The sequence below is a fragment of the Vespula vulgaris genome, chromosome 12, assembly GCF_905475345.1.
Source record: "Vespula vulgaris chromosome 12, iyVesVulg1.1, whole genome shotgun sequence".
In the NCBI taxonomy this organism is placed as follows: domain Eukaryota; kingdom Metazoa; phylum Arthropoda; class Insecta; order Hymenoptera; family Vespidae; genus Vespula; species Vespula vulgaris.
The window spans coordinates 2,698,514-2,723,722 of NC_066597.1; the positions used below are offsets into that span (position 1 = coordinate 2,698,514).

The 25,209-nt window shown below is 31.7% G+C and overlaps 3 protein-coding genes across 6 annotated transcripts; 2 read left to right on the top strand and 1 right to left on the bottom strand.

Moving 5' to 3' along the window:
• Positions 1-48: 48 nt before the first annotated feature.
• LOC127067999 (protein purity of essence) lies at positions 49-20,353 on the top strand. 4 transcript variants are annotated; one of them, XM_051003534.1, is made up of 35 exons: positions 49-187; positions 349-446; positions 949-1,409; positions 1,491-2,033; positions 2,106-2,269; positions 2,368-2,599; positions 2,690-2,807; positions 3,130-3,305; positions 3,413-3,581; positions 3,662-3,888; positions 3,971-4,094; positions 4,179-4,405; positions 4,748-4,957; positions 5,054-9,562; positions 9,647-9,804; positions 9,937-10,086; positions 10,168-10,200; positions 10,309-10,510; positions 10,610-10,799; positions 10,888-11,271; positions 11,393-11,799; positions 11,887-12,000; positions 12,119-12,328; positions 12,415-12,588; positions 12,666-12,840; positions 12,927-13,077; positions 13,153-13,381; positions 13,463-13,612; positions 13,714-14,016; positions 14,111-14,331; positions 14,427-18,630; positions 18,720-19,174; positions 19,310-19,634; positions 19,724-19,883; positions 19,988-20,353. In XM_051003534.1, exons 1-35 carry the CDS (start codon positions 66-68, stop codon positions 20,050-20,052), a joined length of 15,840 nt encoding a protein of 5,279 aa, XP_050859491.1. In that variant the 5' UTR covers positions 49-65; the 3' UTR covers positions 20,053-20,353. The 4 variants fall into 4 exon arrangements, with proteins under 4 accessions (XP_050859491.1, XP_050859492.1, XP_050859494.1 ...); XM_051003535.1 differs by having other exon boundaries at positions 3,151-3,305; XM_051003537.1 differs by lacking the exon at positions 10,168-10,200.
• Positions 19,988-21,303, bottom strand: LOC127068011 (uncharacterized). The gene is made up of 3 exons (XM_051003564.1): positions 21,023-21,303; positions 20,724-20,952; positions 19,988-20,555 (listed from the first exon to the last, which is right to left on the bottom strand). The coding sequence occupies exons 1-3, from the start codon at positions 21,160-21,162 to the stop codon at positions 20,469-20,471; spliced, it is 456 nt and encodes a 151-aa protein (XP_050859521.1). The 5' UTR covers positions 21,163-21,303; the 3' UTR covers positions 19,988-20,468.
• Positions 21,304-21,784: 481 nt separating this feature from the next.
• On the top strand, positions 21,785-25,209 carry LOC127068212 (E3 ubiquitin-protein ligase RNF25). Its single transcript, XM_051004044.1, has 6 exons — positions 21,785-22,049; positions 22,121-22,192; positions 22,435-22,675; positions 22,766-22,984; positions 23,063-23,374; positions 23,452-25,209. The coding sequence occupies exons 1-6, from the start codon at positions 22,024-22,026 to the stop codon at positions 23,602-23,604; spliced, it is 1,023 nt and encodes a 340-aa protein (XP_050860001.1). The 5' UTR covers positions 21,785-22,023; the 3' UTR covers positions 23,605-25,209.

Below are 25,209 nucleotides of genomic sequence, written 5' to 3' on the forward strand. Positions count from 1 at the left end.
TAACCCTGTTCGTATTCTATTCTGATTTCGTTCGGCTTACGACAGCTATTGAATCAGTCTTTAAAATGGCGGCGAAAAGTGGTGGTAACGACGAGTGGTTCTCGGCTATAAAACCAATACTAGTCGCATCGTCTGGTTCCTTAAATAAAAATAGCGTTATAGAACTTATAAAGAATATCGTAAAAAAGTAAGTATGGTTGATCGAAATAACATACTTTCTTGATATAATGTCTTATAATTCCACAAGTAGTTAACTCGAGGTGACAGAACAGAAATGGATGTTCAGCGTGATAAAGATAAATACAAGTATCTTTTTGTTGATTGATATGATTTTTTTGTGCTTCACAGTGAGAATAAATTTATCGAATATGAAGAACAGTATGAAACATTCTACACGTCTGTCGCTGCGCTTTCTGCAGAGTACATTAGTAATTTTGCTAATTCCTGTAAGTGTTTCAATTTTTTCTTAGAAAGTATATCCTATATAACGTTTATAAACGAATCGTTTACGTGAAACTAAAGTTAATTTTAAAAGTATACAATTCATAAAAAATGGAAAAAATCATATAATGTTTCAATATAATTTTTTTATGAAGATTTTATTGTTCAAGTATATTTTTTATTACATTTAAGTTGTATAACTTATATGCTTTCATATTTCATTTTATGGTTTGAATATTGATAATTGTTTCATTTTCATTGTATTTAATACAATACCAAATATAAAATAGATGTATATACAGAGTATCCTATAGCTTTAAGAAATTGCTATAATGATAGATTCTGTATATGAAAACATGGAAAAAGTTCATATAAACATATGTTTTATTTGATCTTGTTTTATAGAAGCTACTGGATATCTTGTATATATAAAATACTGAATTATTTTCTATATATGATATATCTTTATATATGAATATAAAATTTTATATTCTTATATCCTTATAGATGTTAAGAGTCAAATACCTACAGTATGTCAAGCATGCAAGATCCTACTTCAGTATCTTGTTCGTATATTACGACAACAACAGACTAATCCTGGAGACACTAATGCATCAACTGTTGTAACTACTAAACAGTTACTTCTTCCGATACGTGCTTTATGTACTGGACAAACCTTACTTTCTTCAACAGAAGAGACAGCATTGATCACAATGATACAGAATGCAAAAGTACCTTCACAAATTAAGGTACCTTCACAACCTGGAAAAGAAAAAGATACTTCTGCACAATGTGTAAAAGAGACAAAACGTACACATAGTGATTTATCCAGCAGTATTCTTGAGCAATTAACAATGCCATTACAAGATTTTGCACAACCTGTATCTTTTATTACTGAAAATTTTGCTGAAGGTACTAATAAAAATTCAACTGATACCGCAAACAACGAGATTCATACAGATACAAAGGTTAATTTTTATCATTTTTTATTTTTGTATTATTTGATATTAAATATTTGACGTTAAAACATTTGATGTTTTTTATTACAGATGATGTTTATAGCAAATAATATAGGCACTCTTCAAAGTATGGGTGCAGGTGATATATTATTGGATATGTGTGCTAATCTTCCTCACGTATCAAGATATGCTCGCAAATATCAAACATATTTAAATAAAAAAAGTTTCAGTTTACCTGCAAATGCTACTGATGCTCATATAATACGACACAGCTTGCATTTAGTAGTTAATGACATAAACATTGTGCATAGTGTATTATCATTACCTGTGTTTGAACCATTGACACATGTAAAGTTAGAAAAATTATCAACACTAGCTATGTCTTGTTTGTACTGCTCAATTACAAATGCAGCTGCATCAAGTATCGTTGGAATTACAAATGCTGTGTCTCCTAAATGCAGTACAAATACTTCTGGAAATACTCAAGCTAACCAGGGCACAAAAAATGCAGAGGATGCAGGTAGAATTCAGGAAGAATATGATGCATTAGCCATAACTGTTGTAGAGAAAAGTTTAGAGATATTTGGATTAGTTTCAAATATAATAAAAAATAGTACACGTGCTGGTGGACATGTGAGTTGATTGTCTTTATAATATTCATTAATATTTTATAATATTTATTATAATTTTCATTTTAATTAATAGATTCTTCAAAATCATCTATTGATTGGAGTTTGGTTATTGGTTGCTGGTTTGCAAGCTCAATTGTCAGTAAGCAGTTTTAGTGCAGCAGATAAAGTGAAAGATGAAAAAGGAAAATCACCAAGTAAAGCAAGAGATGGAACTGGTCGTGTAAACTTGATGAAAGTGTAATGAATATTTATTGCTTTTATAGATATTATTTATTATTTGGATAAGAAAATCATTTCTAATGAAACAGTGAAAATATAAACATCTAAATTTCTAGTCAACAAGGATTTGGAGTATTGTCGGTGGCATTGGCATCGCATGCACTAACCTTGATGAGTGCTCTCCTTGAAGATGTATCTATAGAAGCCAGTACAGATTCTTCTACTCCTGAACCAGCACCATTAGATATCTTATCTACTGCTACTGCACTTCAAAGAGCAGTTACATTCCTACAAGCTGTACCTCTTAATCACTTACTATTTTATTTAGCAACTATTAGTTACAGAAAGGTAACATATCAATGTTATCCTAAAATAATAAATACAAATGATTTTAAAGAAATGATTTTAGACAAATTTATAATGTATTTCAATTTATAGGCTTGTACATTAAAAAGAATACAGAAGCATCCTCTAGAAGGTGATACTTTAAGTCAATCTGACTCTACCACATATTATGAAGATCTTTTAAGCTGTTCAGAGAACTCAACAGATGAAGGTAACTGTATAAATCATTTATATATTTGTACTAAATGTTAATCCATTTTAACCTACATTTTATATCTACAATTTTATTTATTATCTATTATATATATAAAGCGTTTTTCTTTTCTGTGAACCATATTTAATTATATTACATATTTAAATTATATAATAAAAAAGAGAGATAATTATCTAAGAATTTAAATATATCTTAAGCTTCATATATGCTTATTAATGAAATGGTAGCTATTGTATCATTTTATTCAGTTTCAAAGTTGTATTCCCGTTTCTATACTTTGTTGCTGTTACTAACTTCCTGGTATATCTTCATGATATAGAACAAACTGTTATGTCGGTAGAGGAGGACAGCGAACCTATTTTGGGTCTGTGGTTTGAGGAAACTCTGGCTCCTTCTGATGGGCCACCTGCAAATGCCACTAAAGAACCAAACAATGAAGCAAGTGCCGAACACACTGCAATTATCATTGTTCCAGATAATCGAGAACCACATGGTGTATGTTATTAATAATTTTTCTTATTAAAAAGTTTGGTTTTCATATTTTATAACAAAGCATGTGTATATGACTTAAATATATTAACAATATTTTAATATTGTTACAGTACATTTCATTGGCAACCAAAATCTTTCAATTTATGAACCAACACTTAATTGGTAGTAGGAGTGCGTACGTCCGTGAGTATGTTGTTAATGGATTGGTAGAGCAACAAATGGTTATATTAGCAGCTATAATAAGAGATTTGGACCATGAAACTGCTAGAACCGAAACAGGTTAACAGTTATATAATTGAACAATATTTTATCTATATCTTTAATATATGTCATTATTTAATATGTTTTATATTTTATAGGAACTATTTCAGTATTTTATGGTGCAACTTTAGGTGCATTATATTCTGAGTTTTCACAGGCTTTAAGTTGTTATACCCATAATTTACTTGCACATAATACATTAAGTGAAAGTTTACAAAATACTTTACTTCAACATCTAAGTGTAAATCCTTGGTCTATTGAAACCAGTACAACTTCCACTTGGCCTTTACAAGTGTATCCTAGAACACTCAGTGTTTTAGCACAGGTTCTTAACTTTGATATTGAATTAATTTAATACTTAATAATTAATAAATATATCAAATTCTTACGAATGTATTAATTTATAGGTACTATTATTAAAACCTCAAGCAGAAAAAGAAGCTGCGTGTATAAGTATATGGCATAGATTAGTAACGACCTTGGTTGAAAATGTATGTAATCCACCAACAACATTTGAAGCTGAGAATGAAGGTTTGTATAAAATGTATTTTATTATTTGAAAATATATTACTTGGTAATTGTGAACATAACTAATGATTTAATTAATATTTTTAGATTTAAACGTCGAACATGCGCAATTAGTTTTGTTTTTATTTCATTGTCTTAATTTAATGCAAAAAAAATCGGTATTACTTTTAACTGGCAGTGGTGCAGTTCGTTGTAGCGAAGCTGTTAAGACACCAATGAAAGATTATCAATTATTACATTTATCGCGTTTATTACTTTTGTTGGAGTATCTTATGGAACATCTTTATGATGCACCTCCTACATTACTTGAACAGGTAGGAATTAAAATAATGATCCAGGTTTATATTTTTAAAAGCATTTGGTAGTTTTGTTATAATTTTATTAAAATATATAATTTATATATCATTTATATATATTTTATTATATAAATATTTATTTATCTAATAAGATATCATATATCGGTATATGAAACTAACCAGATGCAAAAATAATCCCAATCTTTAATAAAATAAGAAAGAGATACCAGGGCCAGCAGACTGATAATGACATCTGACTGGTAGTAAACATCTCGTACATAGAAATTTTTATAACATGTATTGTAATTAATTCTGTAAATGTATAAAGTATTCATAAAATTATAATATTATATTGTTCAGGTACAATGGAATCTGTTTTCTGCAACGAGTTTAGTGTCGGATGTAAAAGATGGTAATAAACAAGCATCCAGAATATTTACACCATGGGCGGAAATTGAAGACAATTATCGTAAATTTTGTTCACAAGACGAATTCTCTATGAAGCCTCGTTTTTATAATTTGTCCACTGCTGACTTTAATAATCAAGATACACCCAAATTAGATGGATTGGTTGGTTATCATTTTTAAAATTTCATTTTACAGTATTTATTGAAGTAGCTACTAATTATATTTTACTAATATTTTTTGTTTTCTTTAAACTTACAGGCTTGTAATTTTATTTTGGGTACACCAGATAAAATGAAATATCCTCTATTAGTTGATGCATTGATAGATATCCTCAATGTTTTGATGCAAACAGATATGCCCAGAAAAACAACATCTGATAGTAAAGATAAAATGACGTTTACTGGGCTATGTGCTATTCAATATTGTTTTTCTATATGTTGGCGATTATTATTAATGTTGCCTCCTTCTACACCATATATGGACAAACTTGCTTTAGGAGAAGAGATACCAGCTGGTCCAATGTTACTTCATTCTTTGATCTGGGGACCTAGAACTGCTTATAAAACTTTTACTGGATGGATGAAAGACTGCTTGGTTAAGCAAGGAATATATACACAATACGCTGAAAATTTATTAAAAACAGTATCGTCAACTGTGAATTCATTGAAATATGACATTACACTTGCCAAAAACTGCATTACGTCTTTAAAACCAGATATAAGTACTGAATCAAAGATAATGCCAAAAGAGTCATTACCAAAGCTGAGCTCTTTATGTATACTAGCTGCAATTATTGGGAAGTTACAAGTTCTTATGGATGAAAGTATATCTAAGAGTCCTACTGATAATATTGAAGCTTCTAAGTGCTCGCAAATTTCAGATTTTAACTCATCAAATTTGAATAAGATAATAGTTGATATTTTACCACATTTTCTATCATTAACAGAAGCTATTTTACGATCCTGTCAATCAAGCATATTGTATCAAATGCTCGATTCTTCAGACGTACAGAGCAAGTACAATTTGCAAGATTATTTGATAATTGACAATATTATTTTTATAGCAGGTGCAAATTGGGCAGTAGAAGCATCGTTAGTAACGTACTTGCCCAACAATGTCAGATCCATATTAGATAAATGGAAATCTATCAATGTTGCACATGTACCATGGAATACATATGCCAATGATATAATACCTGCTGAAAGTTACATTTTAACAACAGTGAATCACCATATCAATTCACTTTCCGAATATCCAACATTTTCTATTAATCCATCTTTAAAGAATCTGCTCCATTCTCTGATCACATTTATGATAGAATATGTAACTCCTACAACAGTGCCAGAACAGTCTGATGTACACACTCAAGCTGTAGATATATTAATTTCTTTATCAATGGATGCACGCATGGAGTATCTTCAAGAAATGTCAGGAAAAATATTAACAAAATTGATAGGCGATAACGATAGCGAAGCACGACAATTACGAGAACATTTATTCGTATTGAACCATACATATAATTTAATTATTGAATATACAAATAATACGGACGAATCTATTGGCATATCAGTCGACGAAAAAATTTTGAAACGTTGCATTAAATATTGGGAAGATTTATTGGATAAACAAGTTGGGCACAAAGCCTTAGATTTATTTTTTGCACCAAATGCAAATCATACTCTTGTGGCTGTTTTATTATCAATAATATCACCACGACTTACTCAACAGTTTAGTACTCACGTTTTACACTTTTTCAATGCACTTTTTAAAGTAGCTGAAAAGGGACATGATGAAGCTGTGGAACGGCTTTGTAAATCTGTTTTAAACATTACTAACATCCCTAATGCAAAACTTCAGATGTGGTTACGACATGTTATCCTTGGAGTGTCCAACACATCACCAAGTGCATCTTCTACAAACATTCAAACGCCTACAGTAGTTACTGCTAATTCATTGGTAGCTGCATCTGGTAGTGCAGAAGATGGGCAGAAAGTGGAAGATGTGAACAACGCATCTAACAGTGAACAAGTTCAATGGGCGATTTTATTATCCGATGGCTCTGTTGGTAGTAATCAAGTCACAAACACAAATGATGATCAGCATTCAGTACACGAAAATAGTCGATTTTTATGTGCACTTACAAATTATATTGTAAAAGAAAGAAGTACTACAAATGAAGATGTTGCAGTGACTATTCTACAGGCACTTATACCATTGGGTTATCATATTTTATCCCCTGCAATTGAAAGCAATGGTTTCTCAGAATTAATGCACATTATGTCAACATTGGCTGATGTTGGATCCGATAAAGGTCATATAATGTTATTTAAAGCAACAACAGAATGGGTTGAACTTTGCAAGGAACAATTAATGAACAAAGATCCACAAACTCTAGACAAGTCATCACCATATATTGAAGGTGGATGTTGCATGTTAAACTATATAGCTGATGTAGCAAATGCAGTTTGTCCACAAATACAAGCATTGGATCGAGCTACTAGTCCACCTTGGGAAGGTATAACACCAATCAATGATATTAATGATAGTGATTGGTTGGATGAAATTCCACATGAGGAAGATGACAGTGCAGTAGAGGATTCTGATGAAGATAGTCTTTGCAATAAATTATGTACTTTTACCATCACTCAGAAGGAGTTTATGAATCAACATTGGTATCACTGCCACACCTGTAATATGGTGGATGGTGTTGGTGTTTGTACGGTTTGTGCACGTGTTTGCCATAGAGGACATGATGTTACATATGCAAAGTATGGAAATTTTTTCTGTGACTGTGGTGCCAAAGATGATGGATCTTGTCAAGCACTAATAAAACGTAGTCCTCAAACATCAGAACATCAAGCAAGTAATAATGTGTCATATAATAATATTGGCGCACCTGTAGAGAACAATGCACTTCTCACTAGTAGTTTACGACAAAAGACTTCAAGTCCTGTACATTTCTATGATAAACATGAGAGAACTGGACGTGATAAACAAAAGCAAGATCGTTTAGCGAAACAACTTGAAAGTTCCAAAGAATGGGTACAGTCACATTTATGGAAGAGTGGATTAGTTTCATCATTAATGGATTTAATTTATGCATTGATACCTGCAGTAGATGCTTGTTGTCAACAGAATTCTCCAGTCGGCTGTCATGCACGAGCACAGAAAGCTCTTAGGCAGTTACATACTTTAGAAAAGAAATTTGAACATACAAATCAACTTATGTTACCAACATTAGGATCTCAGGAAGGTGCTTTTGAAAATGTAAGAATGAATTATTCGGGTGATCAAGGACAGACCATTAGACAACTTTTATCAGCGCATATGATACGACGTGTTGCGATGTGTTGTTTATCATCCCCACATGGTAAAAGGCAACATTTAGCAGTTTCACATGAAAAAGGAAAAATAACAGTGTTACAACTTAGTGCTTTATTGAAACAAGCTGATTCTTCTAAGCGAAAACTCACATTGACCAGATTAGCATCTGCACCAATTCCTTTCACTGTGCTTTCAATAACAGGAAATCAATGGAATGAAGATTTCTTAGCAGTCTGTGGTTTCAAGGATTGTCATGTACTTACTTTCAACAGTTCTGGAACAGTATCTGACCATTTAGTTTTGCATCCTCAACTTGAAACTGGAAATTTTATTATAAAAGCTTTATGGCTTCCTGGTTGTCAAACTCAATTGGCATTAGTTACAGCAGATTTTGTAAAAATTTATGATCTTGCAAAGGATACATTGAGTCCTCAATATTATTTTCTAGTACCAACAGGCAAAATAAGAGACTGTACATTTATACACACTGAAAATGGTGTATTTCATTTGTTACTAATGTCTTCTGTCGGATATATTTACAGTCAAGCAATGGATGGAGAAAGTTTAGCTAAAGATGGTCCATTTTATGTCACTAATACATTGGATGTTTATCATCCCGAGATAAAAGATAATGGACAAGTTGGCGGTGGTGGAGTATCAGTTTATTATTCACATGCATTACAGTTACTATTCTTCAGTTATGCGTGTGGCAAAAGTTTTATTGCACCTTTAAAAAATACTGATTCTGACATTACAGTCGTGTTTCAAATAAATCTTAGCAGTAATAAAACAAACGGAAATAAATCTAATAATAACCAACCACAGCCTCTCTGTCAGTGGAGTGAAGTTGTCAATCATCCTGGATTAGTTTGCTCTGTTCTACAAACAAGTAATAATCCAGTGATATTAATGATCAAACCAGACGTTATTATGATCCAAGAGATTAAAGTTTTACCAGCAAAAGCAAAAATTATGGATATGGTTGCCATCAGACATCCAAGTTCAAATGCAGAACATCGTACAACATTGATATTGCTGTGTGAAGATGGAAGTTTAAGAATTTATATGGCTGGAATGGAACAAACAGGATTTTGGATGTCATCTGCTATACAACCAAATTGTACAATAACAGGAATTAAGCCAACAAGAAAAAAGAAAACAAATAAAACAACCAAACCAACTGGTTCCGTTACATTTCCTATCGACTTTTTTGAACACTGCCAAGTTATGAATGATGTTGAATATGGTGGCAACGATCTTCTGCAGATTTATAATGTAGCGCAAATTAAGCATCGTTTAAATACAACTGGAATGTACGTTGTTTCCACAAAAGCTATGGGATTTAATGTAGAAGTTACTAATAACGACGCGATTCTAGTCATGACTGGAATAAGAGTATTACTTGGAAGTCAAGATATTCAGAGGGCACCTTTATATGTTGTAGTAAGTTAATAAATTATCGATTGTCGATTGATACAAAAGTCAAAATATATTCTAAACATATTAATTATTTATCTGTTGTTGTAGGTATTTGGTAGGACTATACGTACTACATTGACTAGAAGTCGGTGGTTTGATATTCCTTTAACAAGGGAAGAAAGTTTGTTGGCTGACAAAAAATTGACTATCACTTTTGGTCCTTCTCAAGATCCTGAAGGTGTCATAATGGTTGACTCCATAAAAATGTTTGTTGTTATTATTATTATTATTATTAATATTATTTTAAATAGTTTTTATTTTACAATTGCTCTTATTTTTATATTTAATTGAAATATATAGAAATATAAATTTTAGTAAAACTTTATTATTTTTACTAGATATGGAAAAACTAAAGATGCGTTTGGTTGGCCAGAAGAAACAGAGGAAATTCTACCTGGTGGTCAGTCTACATCAGCTCACATACCTGCTATTAGCAATGAGACAGACAATACTATCGTTTCTCCAGCACCTTTATCTTCTATTGACAGGTAAGTTCTTATTTATAAATATGTTAGTTTAAATTGAATCAGTTTATATAAAGATATCGTTTTATTATTACGATGCCACAGATTGACAAAGGACAATTCTGTCAATGTAGAAAGGTAAGAAATATGAATATATATAAATATATAAAATATAGTAGTGTTAATGTATATAAAATAAAAATTAATTACTGTGTAATATATACGTGATTCTGAATTATTTTACAGGATGGTTTCAAGTATCCTGGAAGTTTTGGAGTTGTCTTTCAACTTATCTTCGAACGACGATAATAAGTTACCATTAAGAACAGCGGCAGTTGACATGGCATCACGACTTCTAGTATTACCAACACCTCCATTAGTGCAAGTGAATACAACAGCACTACTCGCTGCACTATATAGTTCTAAACAAATGTATCACTTCCATAAAGTAAGATTTTCTAGAAATATATTTAATTAATAAAAAGCTAAAGAAAAAGAGAAAGAGATACAGAAATAAATTATATTTATTAATAATTTTCGTTTATAGGATCAGGTTTTACTTGTACATGTACTTGAGACATTAAAAACAATGAGAGAAATTGAGGATTCACGTGATATAGATGCAGAAAATTTCTACAGACTCGTACTTATTGTAAGAGGAATTGCTATATGCAGAGCAAACAATCTTGCCAAATTTGCAGAACAATATACTAATAAATCCATGGATGAAAGTAAAAGTAATTAAACTAATAATTTAATAATACAAGACAATTTGATGATTTAATTAAGAAAATATTAGTAATATGTTTTCATGTTTAATTTCAGTACCCATCTTCGAAGCTGATCGTTTGAACATGAAAAATCTTACAAGTACAGACGGCAATCAACACTTAGTCATACAACTTACAGAAGTTTTATGGCTGTTACATGCAGCATATCCAAAGAACATGGCTCTTGCACCAGTTGTAGTTCCAGGATTAACACATACTGAAGCAACAGTTCATGCACTTGTCGAAATTATTCATGCATTTACTACATGCGATGTGGATGGCAATACGCCTCTGGCTGCAAAATTATATTTACAATTACTATTATCTTCGGATACAACAATCAGTTTCAGTGCTAAGCATGCTATAATAAGAGTATTAAGACCGAGATATAAAAGGAGGCGGGTATATATACCGAGTCCACCTAATTGTAACACTCCAGGTATAAAATACAGTGAAGAATACATTATATCTACAAAAAAGGATATAATAATAAGAATATTATAATTAAATTTACTCGATTGTTAATTATAAGCGATAATAATTATATGTATATAATACAGGTACAACTGTAGAAACGGAAGAGCAACCTGCACCAGCAACCTCGCGACCATCACAAAGTACTGCAACACGAGAACCTGAACAACAATATCACGTTGAAGCTGTAGATCAAGTAGTAGCTCTTCTTGGAGCAATTGCTAATCAAGGACCTGCTGATGGAAGAGCTAATCCTCTCGAAGCGTTCCTTGGACCCGGTAGTTTACAACAATTGCTTGGTATTCCTCCTGATGCAGATGAAACAGTAGTTCAGATCGCAATTGCATTAAGTTTAGAAGATCATGAAGATTCTGCCGATATAGAAACTTTAAGGCAAGGTTTTGAAACTTTGCGAAATTTAGGTGGATCTATCCTTCAAAACATACAAGCTTTGGCTGCTCAGGGAATGGTACAAACTCTAAATACAGCCCAGGTAATTTATAACGAATAAATGTGCGACAACATACGTGTATAATCATATATAACAGTGAAATTATTTATTGTATTCATTCTTCTTCAGGGTCACGAAGGAGGTCATTATTCTGATACAACTGCATCTGCAGGTGGTTCAGATGATGAAGGATCAACAGCTGCTACTGATGGTAGTACTTTGAGAACATCACCAGCTGAACAAGTAATTATTCGTTTTTAATAATTGTTATACGATGAATAGCGGAAAAGAATATTTAGGATTAATATAACATTGTGTACTATCGTTTAAGAATTTTCTTTAAATATCTTTTTTGTGATAGGGCGGCAGTCGTGGTAGCAAAGGTAGTGAAAGCAGTGGAAGCGAAAGTGGAGGAAGTGCTGTTGATAGCATGGCAGGAGAGCATAATGTTTCAGGAAGAAGTTCCGCATATGGGGACAATGCAGCTGCTGATGTAGCTCCAGTTGGAGTTAGTGCCAATCAAGCAACGCGTACTGAAACTACTTCTGTAGGCGCTACTACTTCTATCGTTGTAAGTTATTCTATTATGAATATAAATATTTTTTAGTAGAACAAAATGCAAACAAATTTACTAAACATTCATGAAATTGTTAATAGACAACAGAACAAGAAAGTACTGAACAAGAACAGGGTAATGAGCAAGAATGTGATACAAGTGTGGAAGGAGCAACAAAACTTCATTCTATACAACTTCTACTATTGGATAAGCTTACACAATTTATACCTGATTTAACAAATGTTCCTGGCGTACTCGTAATACCATATATGCAAGTACGTAATTTTTTATCTTTAGTATTATTGTCTTAAAAATATTTTTCTTACTAAACTTTATAATCGTATCTATGTAGGTTATTTTAATGTTAACATCTGATTTGGATGGTCAAGATGAGAGGGATAGAGCGTGTGTAGAACGCTTAATTCATATGTTGGTGAAAGAATTAGAAATGGATAAGCCTGATACAAACAATATTTGTCAACGTACTAATAAAAAAGAAGTCCATTTGGTTATCATGCGGTTACTCAGTTAGTATACGTACATAATGATTTTTTTTTTTTTTTTATATTACAAACAAACTATTTTTTTAATAATTTTATTTTTTCACTTACAGGTGTCTTAATGTCTCGTTCAAAATATAATACTAAATCCCCATCAGAAAATCCAAATTTCGTTTCACAAACGGTTGCTACAATACTTAGCAAAGCAGGTGTTATAGATTATTGTCTGACGTTATTGAAAGCATTATTAGAATATTGGAAAACGTACGTCTTTCTTTGTAGCAAATAATATACAGATTTATTGTGTTCATATATATAATTTATAACATTTATATCTAGAACATCTAGCGAGGAAACCGGGAATATGATTGGTGGCTTATTACTTAAAGAACACTTAACAAGTTCACCGCCTGATATGTCGCCATTCTTTTTGCGACAGTATGTGAAAGGACACGCTGGAGATGTATTTGAACCATACCCTCAACTATTGACAGAAATGGTTTTGCGTTTACCATATCAAGTACATAAATATTCTGAAAGTAACACAATTCAACCAGCATTTGATCAGGTAATTATATTCGTTATAACGATATAAGTTAGTAGTTAAATAAAATATCTTAATTAAACAAAACTGATGTAATGTACACAGCCCTGGTATTTATATTTGTGCGAGTATATGATGCTCTATCAAACACCATTTGTAAGAAGACAAGTACGAAAATTGCTATTATTTATATGCGGCAACAAAGAAAAATACAGACAGTTGCGTGACTTACATGCTCTTATTTCTCATATACAGGTAATTATAAGTGTTTTATTGAAGAATGTTATTCACTTTTCAAAGTTAGAAAATAGATCCTAAATAAGATAAAATTAATTTTGTTTTTTACTACTTTACAGGCAGTACAGCAATGTTGTACTACTGGAGGATATGATCCACAACAATTACATCCTCATTCCATCAATCTTTCTTATGATTCATTAGTAGAATTAATCGAACATTTAAAGTATTGCGTTGAAATAGCAAGTAGTCGTACTGGTAATTGGCAAAGATTTTGTTTGAATCAAAATACCGTTTTAGCATATCTTTTCTCTGTATCTACTCTTTTGGACGAAGGTGTAAGTTCTACGGTACTTCAGTTATTGCAGTGTGCTATATGTTCAAACAATAAATCGAAAGAAACAAAAGATAATAAAGCAAAGGTAAAATTTAAAATAATAGATATTGAAAATAGTAATAACGATGATGATAGGTATCCAAAAATATTCTTTTAATATTCTTAATTTATTAATATAGGATACTAAATCATCAACCAAAGAACGCCGTGATCGAGAAAAATCTGAAGATTCTGATACAGAAGCAAAGTTTGAAGAAGCACAATGTCTTACTTTGGTAGAACAAATTCAGAAACAAGTGTCACCCGCATTACTGACAAAGTTTATACAAACATTTTTATTGGAAACTAATAATACGAACGTTCGTTGGCAGGCACATTCACTTATACTGGCTATATACAAGTATGACAATAATATTAATGTGTTATTTTTAATAAAAAATAATGATAGTAGCAATAGTATTCGAGATCATTTTTATGAATTAACTTTATTTTCAGGAATTGTGGTCCAGCTGATCAAGAACGTTTATTAGATATTCTTTGGCGTTTATGGCCTTTGCTTCCAGCTTACGGACGTAAAGCTGCACAATTTGTTGATTTATTAGGATATTTCTCTTTAAAAACACCTCATACTGGAAAAAAGATGTATTCATATATGGAACAAGCAGTTACAGTTTTACGTGCACAAAATCAATTACTTGCCCAACATCCAAATGCAAATCTCTATGCAAATTTAGCTCAGTATGTAGAATTGGATGGTTATTATTTGGAAAGTGAGCCGTGTCTTGTTTGTAATAATCCAGAAGTACCAATGGCTACTATTAAACTTTCATCAATCAAGGTCGATTCTAAATTTACAACAACAACTCAAATTGTTAAATTAATTGGTAGCCACACTATAAGTCGAATAACTTTACGTATTGGCGATTTAAAAAGGACAAAGATGGTGCGTACTATCAACGTTTATTACAATAATCGATCTGTCCAAGCAGTGGTCGAATTGAAAAATAAGCCTGCAATGTGGCATAAGGCTAAACAAATCTCATTATCTCAAGGACAAACAGAAATAAAAATGGAATTCCCATTGCCAATAGTGGCTTGTAATTTGATGATCGAATATGCCGACTTTTACGAAAATATACAAGCTTCTTCGGAAACTCTACAATGTCCACGGTGTTCTGCTAGTGTACCAGCAAATCCAGGTGTTTGTGCAAATTGTGGAGAAAACGTATTTCAATGTCACAAATGTCGAGCTATTAATTATGACGAAAAAGATCCATTCTTATGTCATTCCTGCGGTTTTTGTAAATATGCCAAATTTGATTATACGTTAACTGCTCGTCCTTGCTGTGCTGTCGATCCTATAGAAAATGACGATGACAGAAAGAAAGCAGCAGTGAGCATTAATACTTTACTAGAAAAAGCTGATAGGGTTTATAAAACTCTGATATCTCACAAGCCTACTTTAGAAATGTTACTCGTTAAAATATCAGAACATCGATTGGATCGAGGATTGGAGGAAGGAGTTCAAATATCAGGCAATACACAAGTAAATCGTGCGATTCAATTATTGGCTCAAAGATATTGCGGAGAATGTAAAACTTCCTTTGAAGAATTGAGCAAGATCATACAAAAGGTATTGGCTTGTCGTCGAGAATTAGTTGCCTATGACAGAAATCAACGTGGTCAAAATCAATCGACTACCTACGCAAGAAATGAGACCACGGTAAAAAGTGAAACGTTTGTTCCACCACCTGGACGATGTTATGGTTGTGCCTCGGCTGCAACCGAACATTGTTTAACACTGCTACGCGCTCTAGCTACTAATACTATTGCAAGAGATGTTTTGTGTAGGCAAGGATTGATTCAGGAACTTGTAGAACATAATTTACGCAAAGGAACAGTACAGATGCAAGAAGAAGTTAGGCAATTGCTCTGTCTTGTTACGAGAGATAATGCGCAATCTACGAAAGAACTATGTTCTCTTTTAACTGGACGGATTACTTTAACGTTACGAGGAAGAGTCGCAACGTCTGATCTTTCTATCGCTGTCCGACACGAAATGGCATTACTTGCGGCTCTCGTACAAAAACAGGATTCATGTTGGGAACAAAAACTGCGTTGTATCATGCAACTATTTTTAATGGCATGCAAAGAATCGAAGAGTCCTGTTGTCATGGATAGTATTATATTGCCGTGTTTGAAAATTTTACAAAGTCTTATCAAACCTGAGCAACCAGTTTCAAAGAAAAATAAGGATAAAACTATTGAATCGGTTGCAACTGTACAGCCGCCAGAAGGTGTGAGTATTGATGTAGAAAAATGGCTCAATGGCGATGCTAAACATTCTTATACCGAATGGCTTCAACGGATGCCTGCCAAGAAAACAGAATCAACGCCAAGTAAACCCTTGAAAAAAGGTGAAACTCGTATATTGTATCTTATGGAAAAATATGGACGCAGATGGCAATATCGATGCATGAGACATCATGGAATGCAACAACTTAAATTAGCAGATGGTGCATGGTTAAAAGAAGTTCTTTTCAATCCTAGTTCACGTTTGGCACGACAAGTTGCTTGTAACATGGTGGAAAGTCTTTGTCAAGGTACAGAAAGAAAGAAAGAAATTCTTGTATTACTGACATGTTATCTTGAAGAAATGCGCACAGCTGGAGAAAGTAGTACAGAATTTCTTGCACTATACGAGAGTCTCATCAGACAACCACCTTGGAAACAATTCTTAGCTGTTCGCGGTGTAATGACTTTACTGGCTGCTTTATTAACAAGAGAAATAGAAGAATTACATAGATTAGAAGAAATGACCTTGACTAGTGATTTAGCTCAAGGATACTCATTAAAAATGTTAACTGAATTACTTGCAACTTTCTTAGAACAAGAAAATATAAAACAACAATACAAAGGAAGACTTGTAGGTGCAGTTTTGAATGGTTATTTATCACTGAGAAGACTTGTCGTTCAAAGAACCAGACTTATTGACGAGACACAAGAAAAACTATTAGAACTTTTAGAAGAAATGACTACTGGAACTGAGGAAGAAACTAAGGCGTTTATGGCTGTGTGCGTTGAAACTGTGCAAAAATATAGTCCTCAAGATGTACGCACGCCTGTATTTATTTTCGAAAGACTTTGTTCCATTATTTATCCAGAAGATAACGATGTTGGAGAGTTTTTCCTGATACTCGAGAAAGATCCTCAGCAGGAAGACTTTTTACAAGGAAGAATGTTGGGTAATCCATATAGTAGTTTAGAACCTGGTTTAGGTCCATTAATGAGAGATGTTAAAAACAAGATCTGCCAAGATTGCGAATTAGTAGCTTTATTGGAAGATGATAATGGAATGGAACTTCTTGTTAATAATAAGATTATTAGTCTAGACCTTCAAGTCAAAGAAGTATATAAAAAAGTATGGCTTGCAGAAGGAGGTGAATCTGATCCGATGCGCGTAGTATATAGAATGCGAGGACTTCTTGGAGATGCGACTGAAGAATTTGTGGAAACTTTAAATGCCAATAGTGAACAAGAAGTAAACAATGAAGAAGTATATAAAATGGCTAATGTATTAGCTGATTGTGGAGGTTTGCACATTATGTTAAACAGACTGGCAGCCATACAAGACGTTACTAGAGCTGGGCCACTTCTTCAAGTGCTTTTGAAATTATTTAGATTATGTGTAAAAGTAAAGAAGAATCAAGATGTTTTGAGTAAGCCAGAATTAGGAGCAGTTACTGTTCTGTTAGATGTTCTGCAACGTTGTCTTGCAACTGAATCTGATAATTCACAATCTAAAGTGACGGAACAACTCTTGGATATAATGGAAACGATATTGGCAAATGCAGCTTCTCAACCTCTTAGCACATTCGAAGCGTTTTCACGTACACTTGGCGGTCCAGAACATATTAAAGCACTTCTTTCTTGTACGCAATCCGCAGCAGTGAGACAAAGTAGTAACGTGCTAGCGCATCTTGCTAGGGTCCTCGCGGCTCTCACGTACGGCGATCAAGATAAAATGGCTTTATTATGTGATTACTTCAAACCAGTTCTCAATTTTTACAAATTTGATTTTGAACATACACCAGAGGATGAACAGAAGCTCGAATTATTTTGCATCCTCACACAGGGTATTGAACGTAATGCTATAGGAAATACATTAAAAGATTATATTATTAATATGAATATAGTAAAGGATGCTTTTGAATATATAACTGTACAAGCACCATGTGTTAAACCTACTTTGCTTCGTACGGACAGCGACGAATTGAAAGATTTTATTTCCAAACCAGCGCTTAAATATATTTTACGATTTCTTACTGGTCTAGCAACGGATCATGAACCAACCCAATTGGCAGCCTCGCAAGTTACAATTAGTATAATCCATAGATTGGAACAAGTATCTTCTGATGAACACGTTGGTTCATTGGCGGAGAACTTACTTGAAGCACTTTGTACTAATAAACGTGTTGCTCAACTGATTGAAGAAGCTCGGCAACATACACGCAGCGAAAAGAAACGTTTAGCCATGGCAATGCGAGAAAGACAATTAGGAGCACTTGGTATGCAAACCAATGATAAGGGTCAAGTAACAGCTAGTGGAACAATTCTTCAACAAATGGAAGACTTGGGAGATGAAAGTGGATTGGTATGCGTTATTTGTCGCGAGGGTTATAAATTTAAGCCCAATATGGTAATTATATAATCGATATATTAATTACAATTATTATATTATACGAATAAACTAATCAATTTAACGATGTTCCTTTCTTTTAATTGCAGGTATTAGGTATTTATACATTTACAAAACGATGTAACGTTGAAGAATTCGAAACGAAACAGAGAAAGACTGTTGGGTATACAACAGTAACTCATTTTAACGTGGTTCATGTAGACTGTCATATGTCAGCTGTACGTTTGGCACGTGCCAGAGATGAATGGGAGAGTGCAGCTTTACAAAATGCTAATACCAAATGTAATGGACTTCTTCCACTGTGGGGTCCACAAGTGCCAGAATCAGCATTCGCCAGTTGTTTAGCAAGACATAATACGTATTTGCAAGAGTGTACGAGTCATCGTGACATATCTTATCCATCCACAATTCATGATTTAAAGTTATTATTATTACGTTTTGCACAAGAAAAAAGTTTTCATGAGGATACTGGAGGTGGTGGTCCTCAATCCAATATGCATATGGTTCCATATTTAATACACATGGCATTATATGTAATTAATACGTACGTAAATATTACTATTATTATATATTATAATAATTTTCAACTAGAGTTAACTTATATATTTGACTCGTATTTAATTATAATAATTCTTTAAAACATTCCTATCGTTATTAAATTTTTTTTTTATATTAACAGGACACGTACGGCTAGTAGAGAAGATAAAACTCTTGTTACTTATTTGGAATCTCCAGCTAGTGCAGCATGGCTTGAAAATTGCTATGAAGCAGATGGGCCATTATATCAATGCACGCTTTCAATTCTTTTGTTGACTCCTAGCCGCTGGAAAAAATATAAAGTTGCATTTTTCAACAGATTTATCGTACTCGCACATCAACGTTACGAATCCCCATCGGTCGCAACAAAAAATATTTTCGACACAACAGTGAAAGAATATAATGTTTATAAAAGTACTCTGATATTTTTAGGTCTTATCGATTGTATCTACACTAATTTCTTTGGGGTAAATATCATTCTATTTTTTTTTTTTTTCCATAGAATATGATTGAAAAATACATTGAAAGTTAATTCTTGTTTTTTGGATTATTATAGAAAATAAATGTGCCATACGATGAAAAGTGGCCTTCGATCTTAGCTGAATATATTAGGCATAACGATGAAGCCATGTTAAAAGCCTCGGAAAGAGTCCTTGCAACATATCGCGATGAATTGTTGCCTTGTGCATCATTTGAAGAATTTTTTGACGTTCTTGGTAAATTTACAAAAAGCTGATTTATTACTTATTTATTTTTTAATTTTAAGATATTATTCTATTTTATATACTTATTAATATATAACGTATAATCACAATTGCAGGATTACTTGGCGAAATATCAGATCCCTTGACTCACATAACTGAACTACTCCGACGTTTCGCTTGAAAAGGGTCAATCAGTTTCTTTTTTTAACTAACGCAAATATTTGTAGATTTTTCACGTATACCAGAAATTCCTGTGTAATATCCTATATTAAGATTCTTTTGGGAAATTTCCATACAAATTAAAAAATACTGTTAGTCCTATCTAATGCTATATGCTGTACCTTAGTGTTATATATGCTTATGTGTGTATATATATGTGCGTGTATATATAGGTGTGTTTACATATACATATATATATAGACGCGCTGTAACAGGCTCTGCTTTAATGAAATGCGGTGTAATAAAATCTTTGCAAGTGATAATTTCAATTACTTTTCTATATCCTAAAAATTCTATGACAGCAAAAAGTTTATTTTTTACAACTGCAAATACGGAAATATGAAACAAGTACTATTTGTAAGTAAAATCTACAATTTTTTAAACGTAACATAATTGTTTACATTGAGGTGCTAAACAACTTGGTTGTGGACAACAATCTGGACCTCTTCGATACCACTTATATGTCTACAAAATAAATTAACAAAGATAAGTATATTTTTCTTATATATCAAGTTTCTTTATTTACTTTTAATAAAATTAATGAATCACGCATATATATATATATATATATATATATATATATATATATATACACATGTATGTATAAAAATAATCTTTTAACATTATACTTACACCTTGCAACAAATACGTTCTACCAGGTATCTTGTAAATTAAATCAGATGCAACATCATGAAAACTGGACGTTAATATAATATTTGCCGTTGAATCGTAAGTTATCAAAGGTCTGTTTTCGGGAAATGTCCACGGGGGTTTACATTCATCTGGACTTGGTTTAACATGCCATGCTTCAGGATCATTTTTACGATTATATTGAACATACGACATAGGTCTCGTAGTACGCCTCGAATAGATTAGAAATTAACATCAATTCTTTAAAAAGAAAAAAAATATTACAAGTAGATTTTTCTTACAAACAATCCATCTTTGCAAATAAACATTTTAAACGTTGAAGTTCTTGACCACTACTACAAGTTCTATTAGAAAACCCCCAATTTCCAATTGCTTCTGCAACTCCACCGTTATTGTCATATGAATATTTTATACAAGACATTTTAAAAAAATATTGATATTTAATAATATATATATATATATTTATATAGTTATTTGTTATATATATACTTTAACAAAGAATTTAGTTTGAAATAAAAGATATAAAATATTACATTGAATTTAGAATATGTAAAATATTACATTGAATTTAGAATATGTATCATATTTATACATAGAGAAATTATAAACAAAAATATGTCATTAAAAAACATAGTAATAACGATACGAAACAAACATGATTATCATAAACATAATAAATAAAAAATACATTTACTGTAGCTTCGAAAAAAAAGATTTGTATTTAAAAAAATTGGCGCGTTTAAATAGAAATATGGCGTCAGAAAGAAGGATTATTTGGATAATTGCTAAGTATTAAAAAAAATAAGATATTATAATAGATAAATTGTTTTTAATACAATTATATGAATTTCTAATTAATTCAGTATTAGATTTTCATAATCTAAATATATTTCGATAAATGTATAAATAGCATTGGTGCCATTTGAACTCTTTGATAGGTGGAGGAAATGAATTTGAAAGTTGAATTAGAAATCCGGCAAAAGGTTTTCCTTTTATTTAAATTGCTTACATTCCAATTAAAATGAATTTAATTATACAGTTTGCTTATGTTGTTATAACAAATAATGTAATATAATCTTGTATAAATATCTTTTTATAAAAAGGTTTAAATAACGAAGACTACACAAATTTTTCTTTACTTCAGTCTAGTTGGTAATAGTCGTACGATAGAAGTAGAATTTTAAGTTGCTGATATTGATATGCCGATTGACGTTTGTAAGGTACCCGAGATAGTCAAAAGGAGAGTAAGAAATACGAGTGAGAAATATTTGTTTTCAGGAGAATGTCAGATTCAATGGTAGATGAAAGGTAATAGCATAATATCGAATAAGTTGGAAAGTACGTAATATCGTACTATATTTGATTATTCGTTCTTTCAGAGTGACTGATGAAATCGAAGCATTAAAAGCAATTTTATTGGATGACGAACTAAGCATAAAAGAAAATGACAGGTAGCAAAATAATTTTTTTTTTATAATATTTCAAATTCTCTAATGAAATATTTTGCAATTTTTTATTTAATTTTACAAAAGAGGCTGCAATTCCTTAATAAAATTGTAAGGGCCAATGACAGTAATGTCACAATAATATATAAAATTATAACTTGATATAATTATATATTTGCTGACTGTAACTTTTATTATATATTTTGACTAGACTCATAACGCACATTAATAGATCGTTGTGTTTATAGAGGAGAGCCAGAATATATTGAAACCATCTTATTCCCCTCGACTGGAGAAGATTCACAATCTCAATATGTCTGTGTTACACTTGTTGTTCAATTACCTTATGGTTATCCGGATGTATCTCCCAATATTAGCTTAAGAAATCCTAGAGGATTAGATGAAGATACAGTAAGGTTAATGCAATCAGACGCTGAAGCTAAATGTAAAGATTTTATTGGACAGCCAGTAATGTTTGAGTTAATTGAGGTATAATATAAATATTTTATAATTCTTTTATATCTTATATAAATTATGTAATGTATGTTTATTATATAACTAATTTTATTATAATATCAGATGATTAGAGAACATCTTACAAGAAGCAACTTACCTACAGATCAATGCGCTGTTTGCTTATATGGTTTTCGAGAAGGTGATGAATTTACAAAAACAGAGTGTTATCATTACTTTCATTCCCATTGCTTAGCGGCACATGTTGCTGCAGCTGAACGTTATTATAGAGAAGAGCAAGAGAAGCTACCGCAATGGCAACAAGACACTACTAATAAATTTCAGGTATTAAAAAATTTAGATATTCAATATACATGCAAATAATACTTCCTAATGAACTTGTAAATGATATTTTTTATTTAGGCCATTTGTCCCGTTTGTCGGGAATCTATACATTGTGATGTTGAAAGTTTATGGTCAGCTCCACCTCCTATAGATGTGGAAGCTGCCACAGACTTTTCAGTTACTGCAGAATTAAAAGAGCTTCAAAAGCAAATGGCTGCATTATATTTGAGACAACAACAGAGGGGTGGTATCATTGATTTAGAAGCAGAAGGAGTAAAAATGTTGCTAAGAACCGAAGACGATACTGCTGTTTCTACAGAGAGACTCAATCCACCTAGCACCAGCTTAAACACATATGCAAATCAATCTATGCAATCAGTCACTCAAGTGGTAAATCAGTTCATTTATAAAATTATTTTTTAACATTGAATTTCATTATGTTTAGATACTTCATACACTTTTTATAGCAATCTTCAAATAATACTCAAAACCAACCACGACAATTTCATCACAATCATCATGGGCATAATAATCATGGACACCGTAACAGAGGTAGAGGACGTGCCCATTATCGACGCCAATTTGATAAAATGAGGCATACTGAAACTACTCCCAGATGACAATGGGCTCGAGATAAAATATTAACTGCCTGGTCATTTACTTTGCTAAGCGTATATATTACAGTTAGCATTATCATATTCATAAATGTAATATACCGTAATTATCTAACTTTAAATTATCTTCGTGTGATAAAGTTATAGGTGTTATTGTTCAGCAGTATTCCCATTGCATTGGTGTATAAGATGGGAAGTGTTGAAAGTTCTAAGGACTGTCTACATAGACTGAAGCCATGGTGCTCTTTAAACTGCAAATGTACAGATTTTTTAATTCAGTTTCCATATTTTTACATTCCTGCAATTATATCAGCTATGGAAAGATTCTTAATTAAGAGAACTGTGTTAAAGATATTTTTACGGTGCTTTATAATTAGAAATTGTCTTAAAAGTAGCAGATATATTAGTACCCTGCATATCTCTTAAAGTAGCATTTCAAAGTGGTTCTTAATTGATAATGTAATATGTTGAGCAATACTGATTTAATTAGACTGACTGTAATATCTTTTGTAAGAAGGGAACATATTCTTCATATTTGGAATTTGCTAATACAAAAATACAAATGTAAAATGTATTATTTTCGTTCATAAATTGATTAAGATTATCTAAGTTATGTTATATCAAAATCAACATACTCATCTAAGTTTCTGTAAACATTGTAATTTTGTATTTATATTATTCTTGTTTTATGCAGGATAAAGGCATTGTCTATTGTAGATACTCCTTCAACATATATAAATTGAAAAAAAGTTGTTAATAGTTTTAATCTCTTCCACATGAATGTGATACTTACAAAAGGGTAATAGTAGGCTAAAAAAGGAACATCAATATGTATTAACATTGATTAATTTTCTATTAGAAAAGACATTATGATATGTTTCAGTCATCTCTTTAATGAAATAATTAATTACATGACAATGATTGTTGTATTTTTTATGTTAGTTTAAATATTAAATTTTAAAAATACTGATAATGATTATTTTGAGTTGACTATGTCAAAAACAAAAGAATATAGAGAATAGAATTTTTTTTAATTGATTATAAGTATAAAAAATGTTTGATACAACGGAAATGTTTGGTAGAAAGAAGAATTTTATGAATATCTTTTTGCCTGATATTTTATCTAGCCTATGTGCCCATTAAGTAATAATATTAATATATGGGTGATAGATATGATACCTGATCTAATTGTATCACTTCTGAAATATTTGGTTTAAGTTTAACAAAACAAAATTAAGCTTTTATTTAATAACAGTAATCTTTCTATCTATTTCACAATTCTCTTTATAATTTTATTATTTTTCTTTGCAATATTGTGTTCAATATTTCAGTGTTCAAAAGCTTAAACACAGTAATCGTGTTAACGCGTTCTTGTGTACTGGGCAGTATAATATTAAAGTATTTAATACTTGGAAATATATATATTATTCTACTAAAATTTTTTGGAGGATAGTCAAAGCAAAATGTTATTAGTGCGACAACGTTTCTCAAATCCTGGATTTGTGGCTTATGTAGCCATTGTTCCTACATGTAATATAATGATACAGTATAATTATATTTGTCGACTATTTCAATTTGTAAACACCAAAGACTGCCGAGTTTAGAGAAAAA

Excerpts from the sequence above, each read along its gene's own strand:
- LOC127068212 (XM_051004044.1), top strand. The coding sequence starts at position 22,024 with ATGTCAGATTCAATGGTAGATGAAAG. Across the intron at positions 22,050-22,120 it reads GATTCAATGGTAGATGAAAG|AGTGACTGATGAAATCGAAG; the intron begins GTAATAGCATAA and ends TCGTTCTTTCAG. Across the intron at positions 22,985-23,062 it reads ACACTACTAATAAATTTCAG|GCCATTTGTCCCGTTTGTCG; the intron begins GTATTAAAAAAT and ends TTTTTTATTTAG.
- LOC127067999 (XM_051003534.1), top strand. The coding sequence starts at position 66 with ATGGCGGCGAAAAGTGGTGGTAACGACGAGTGGTTCTCGGCTATAAAA. Across the intron at positions 12,329-12,414 it reads GCGCTACTACTTCTATCGTT|ACAACAGAACAAGAAAGTAC; the intron begins GTAAGTTATTCT and ends AATTGTTAATAG. Across the intron at positions 12,589-12,665 it reads TCGTAATACCATATATGCAA|GTTATTTTAATGTTAACATC; the intron begins GTACGTAATTTT and ends GTATCTATGTAG.
- LOC127068011 (XM_051003564.1), bottom strand. The coding sequence starts at position 21,162 with ATGTCTTGTATAAAATATTCATATGACAATAACGGTGGAGTTGCAGAA. Across the intron at positions 20,953-21,022 it reads TTTGCAAAGATGGATTGTTT|GCGTACTACGAGACCTATGT; the intron begins GTAAGAAAAATC and ends AATCTATTCGAG. Across the intron at positions 20,556-20,723 it reads GAACGTATTTGTTGCAAGGT|ACATATAAGTGGTATCGAAG; the intron begins GTAAGTATAATG and ends TTTATTTTGTAG.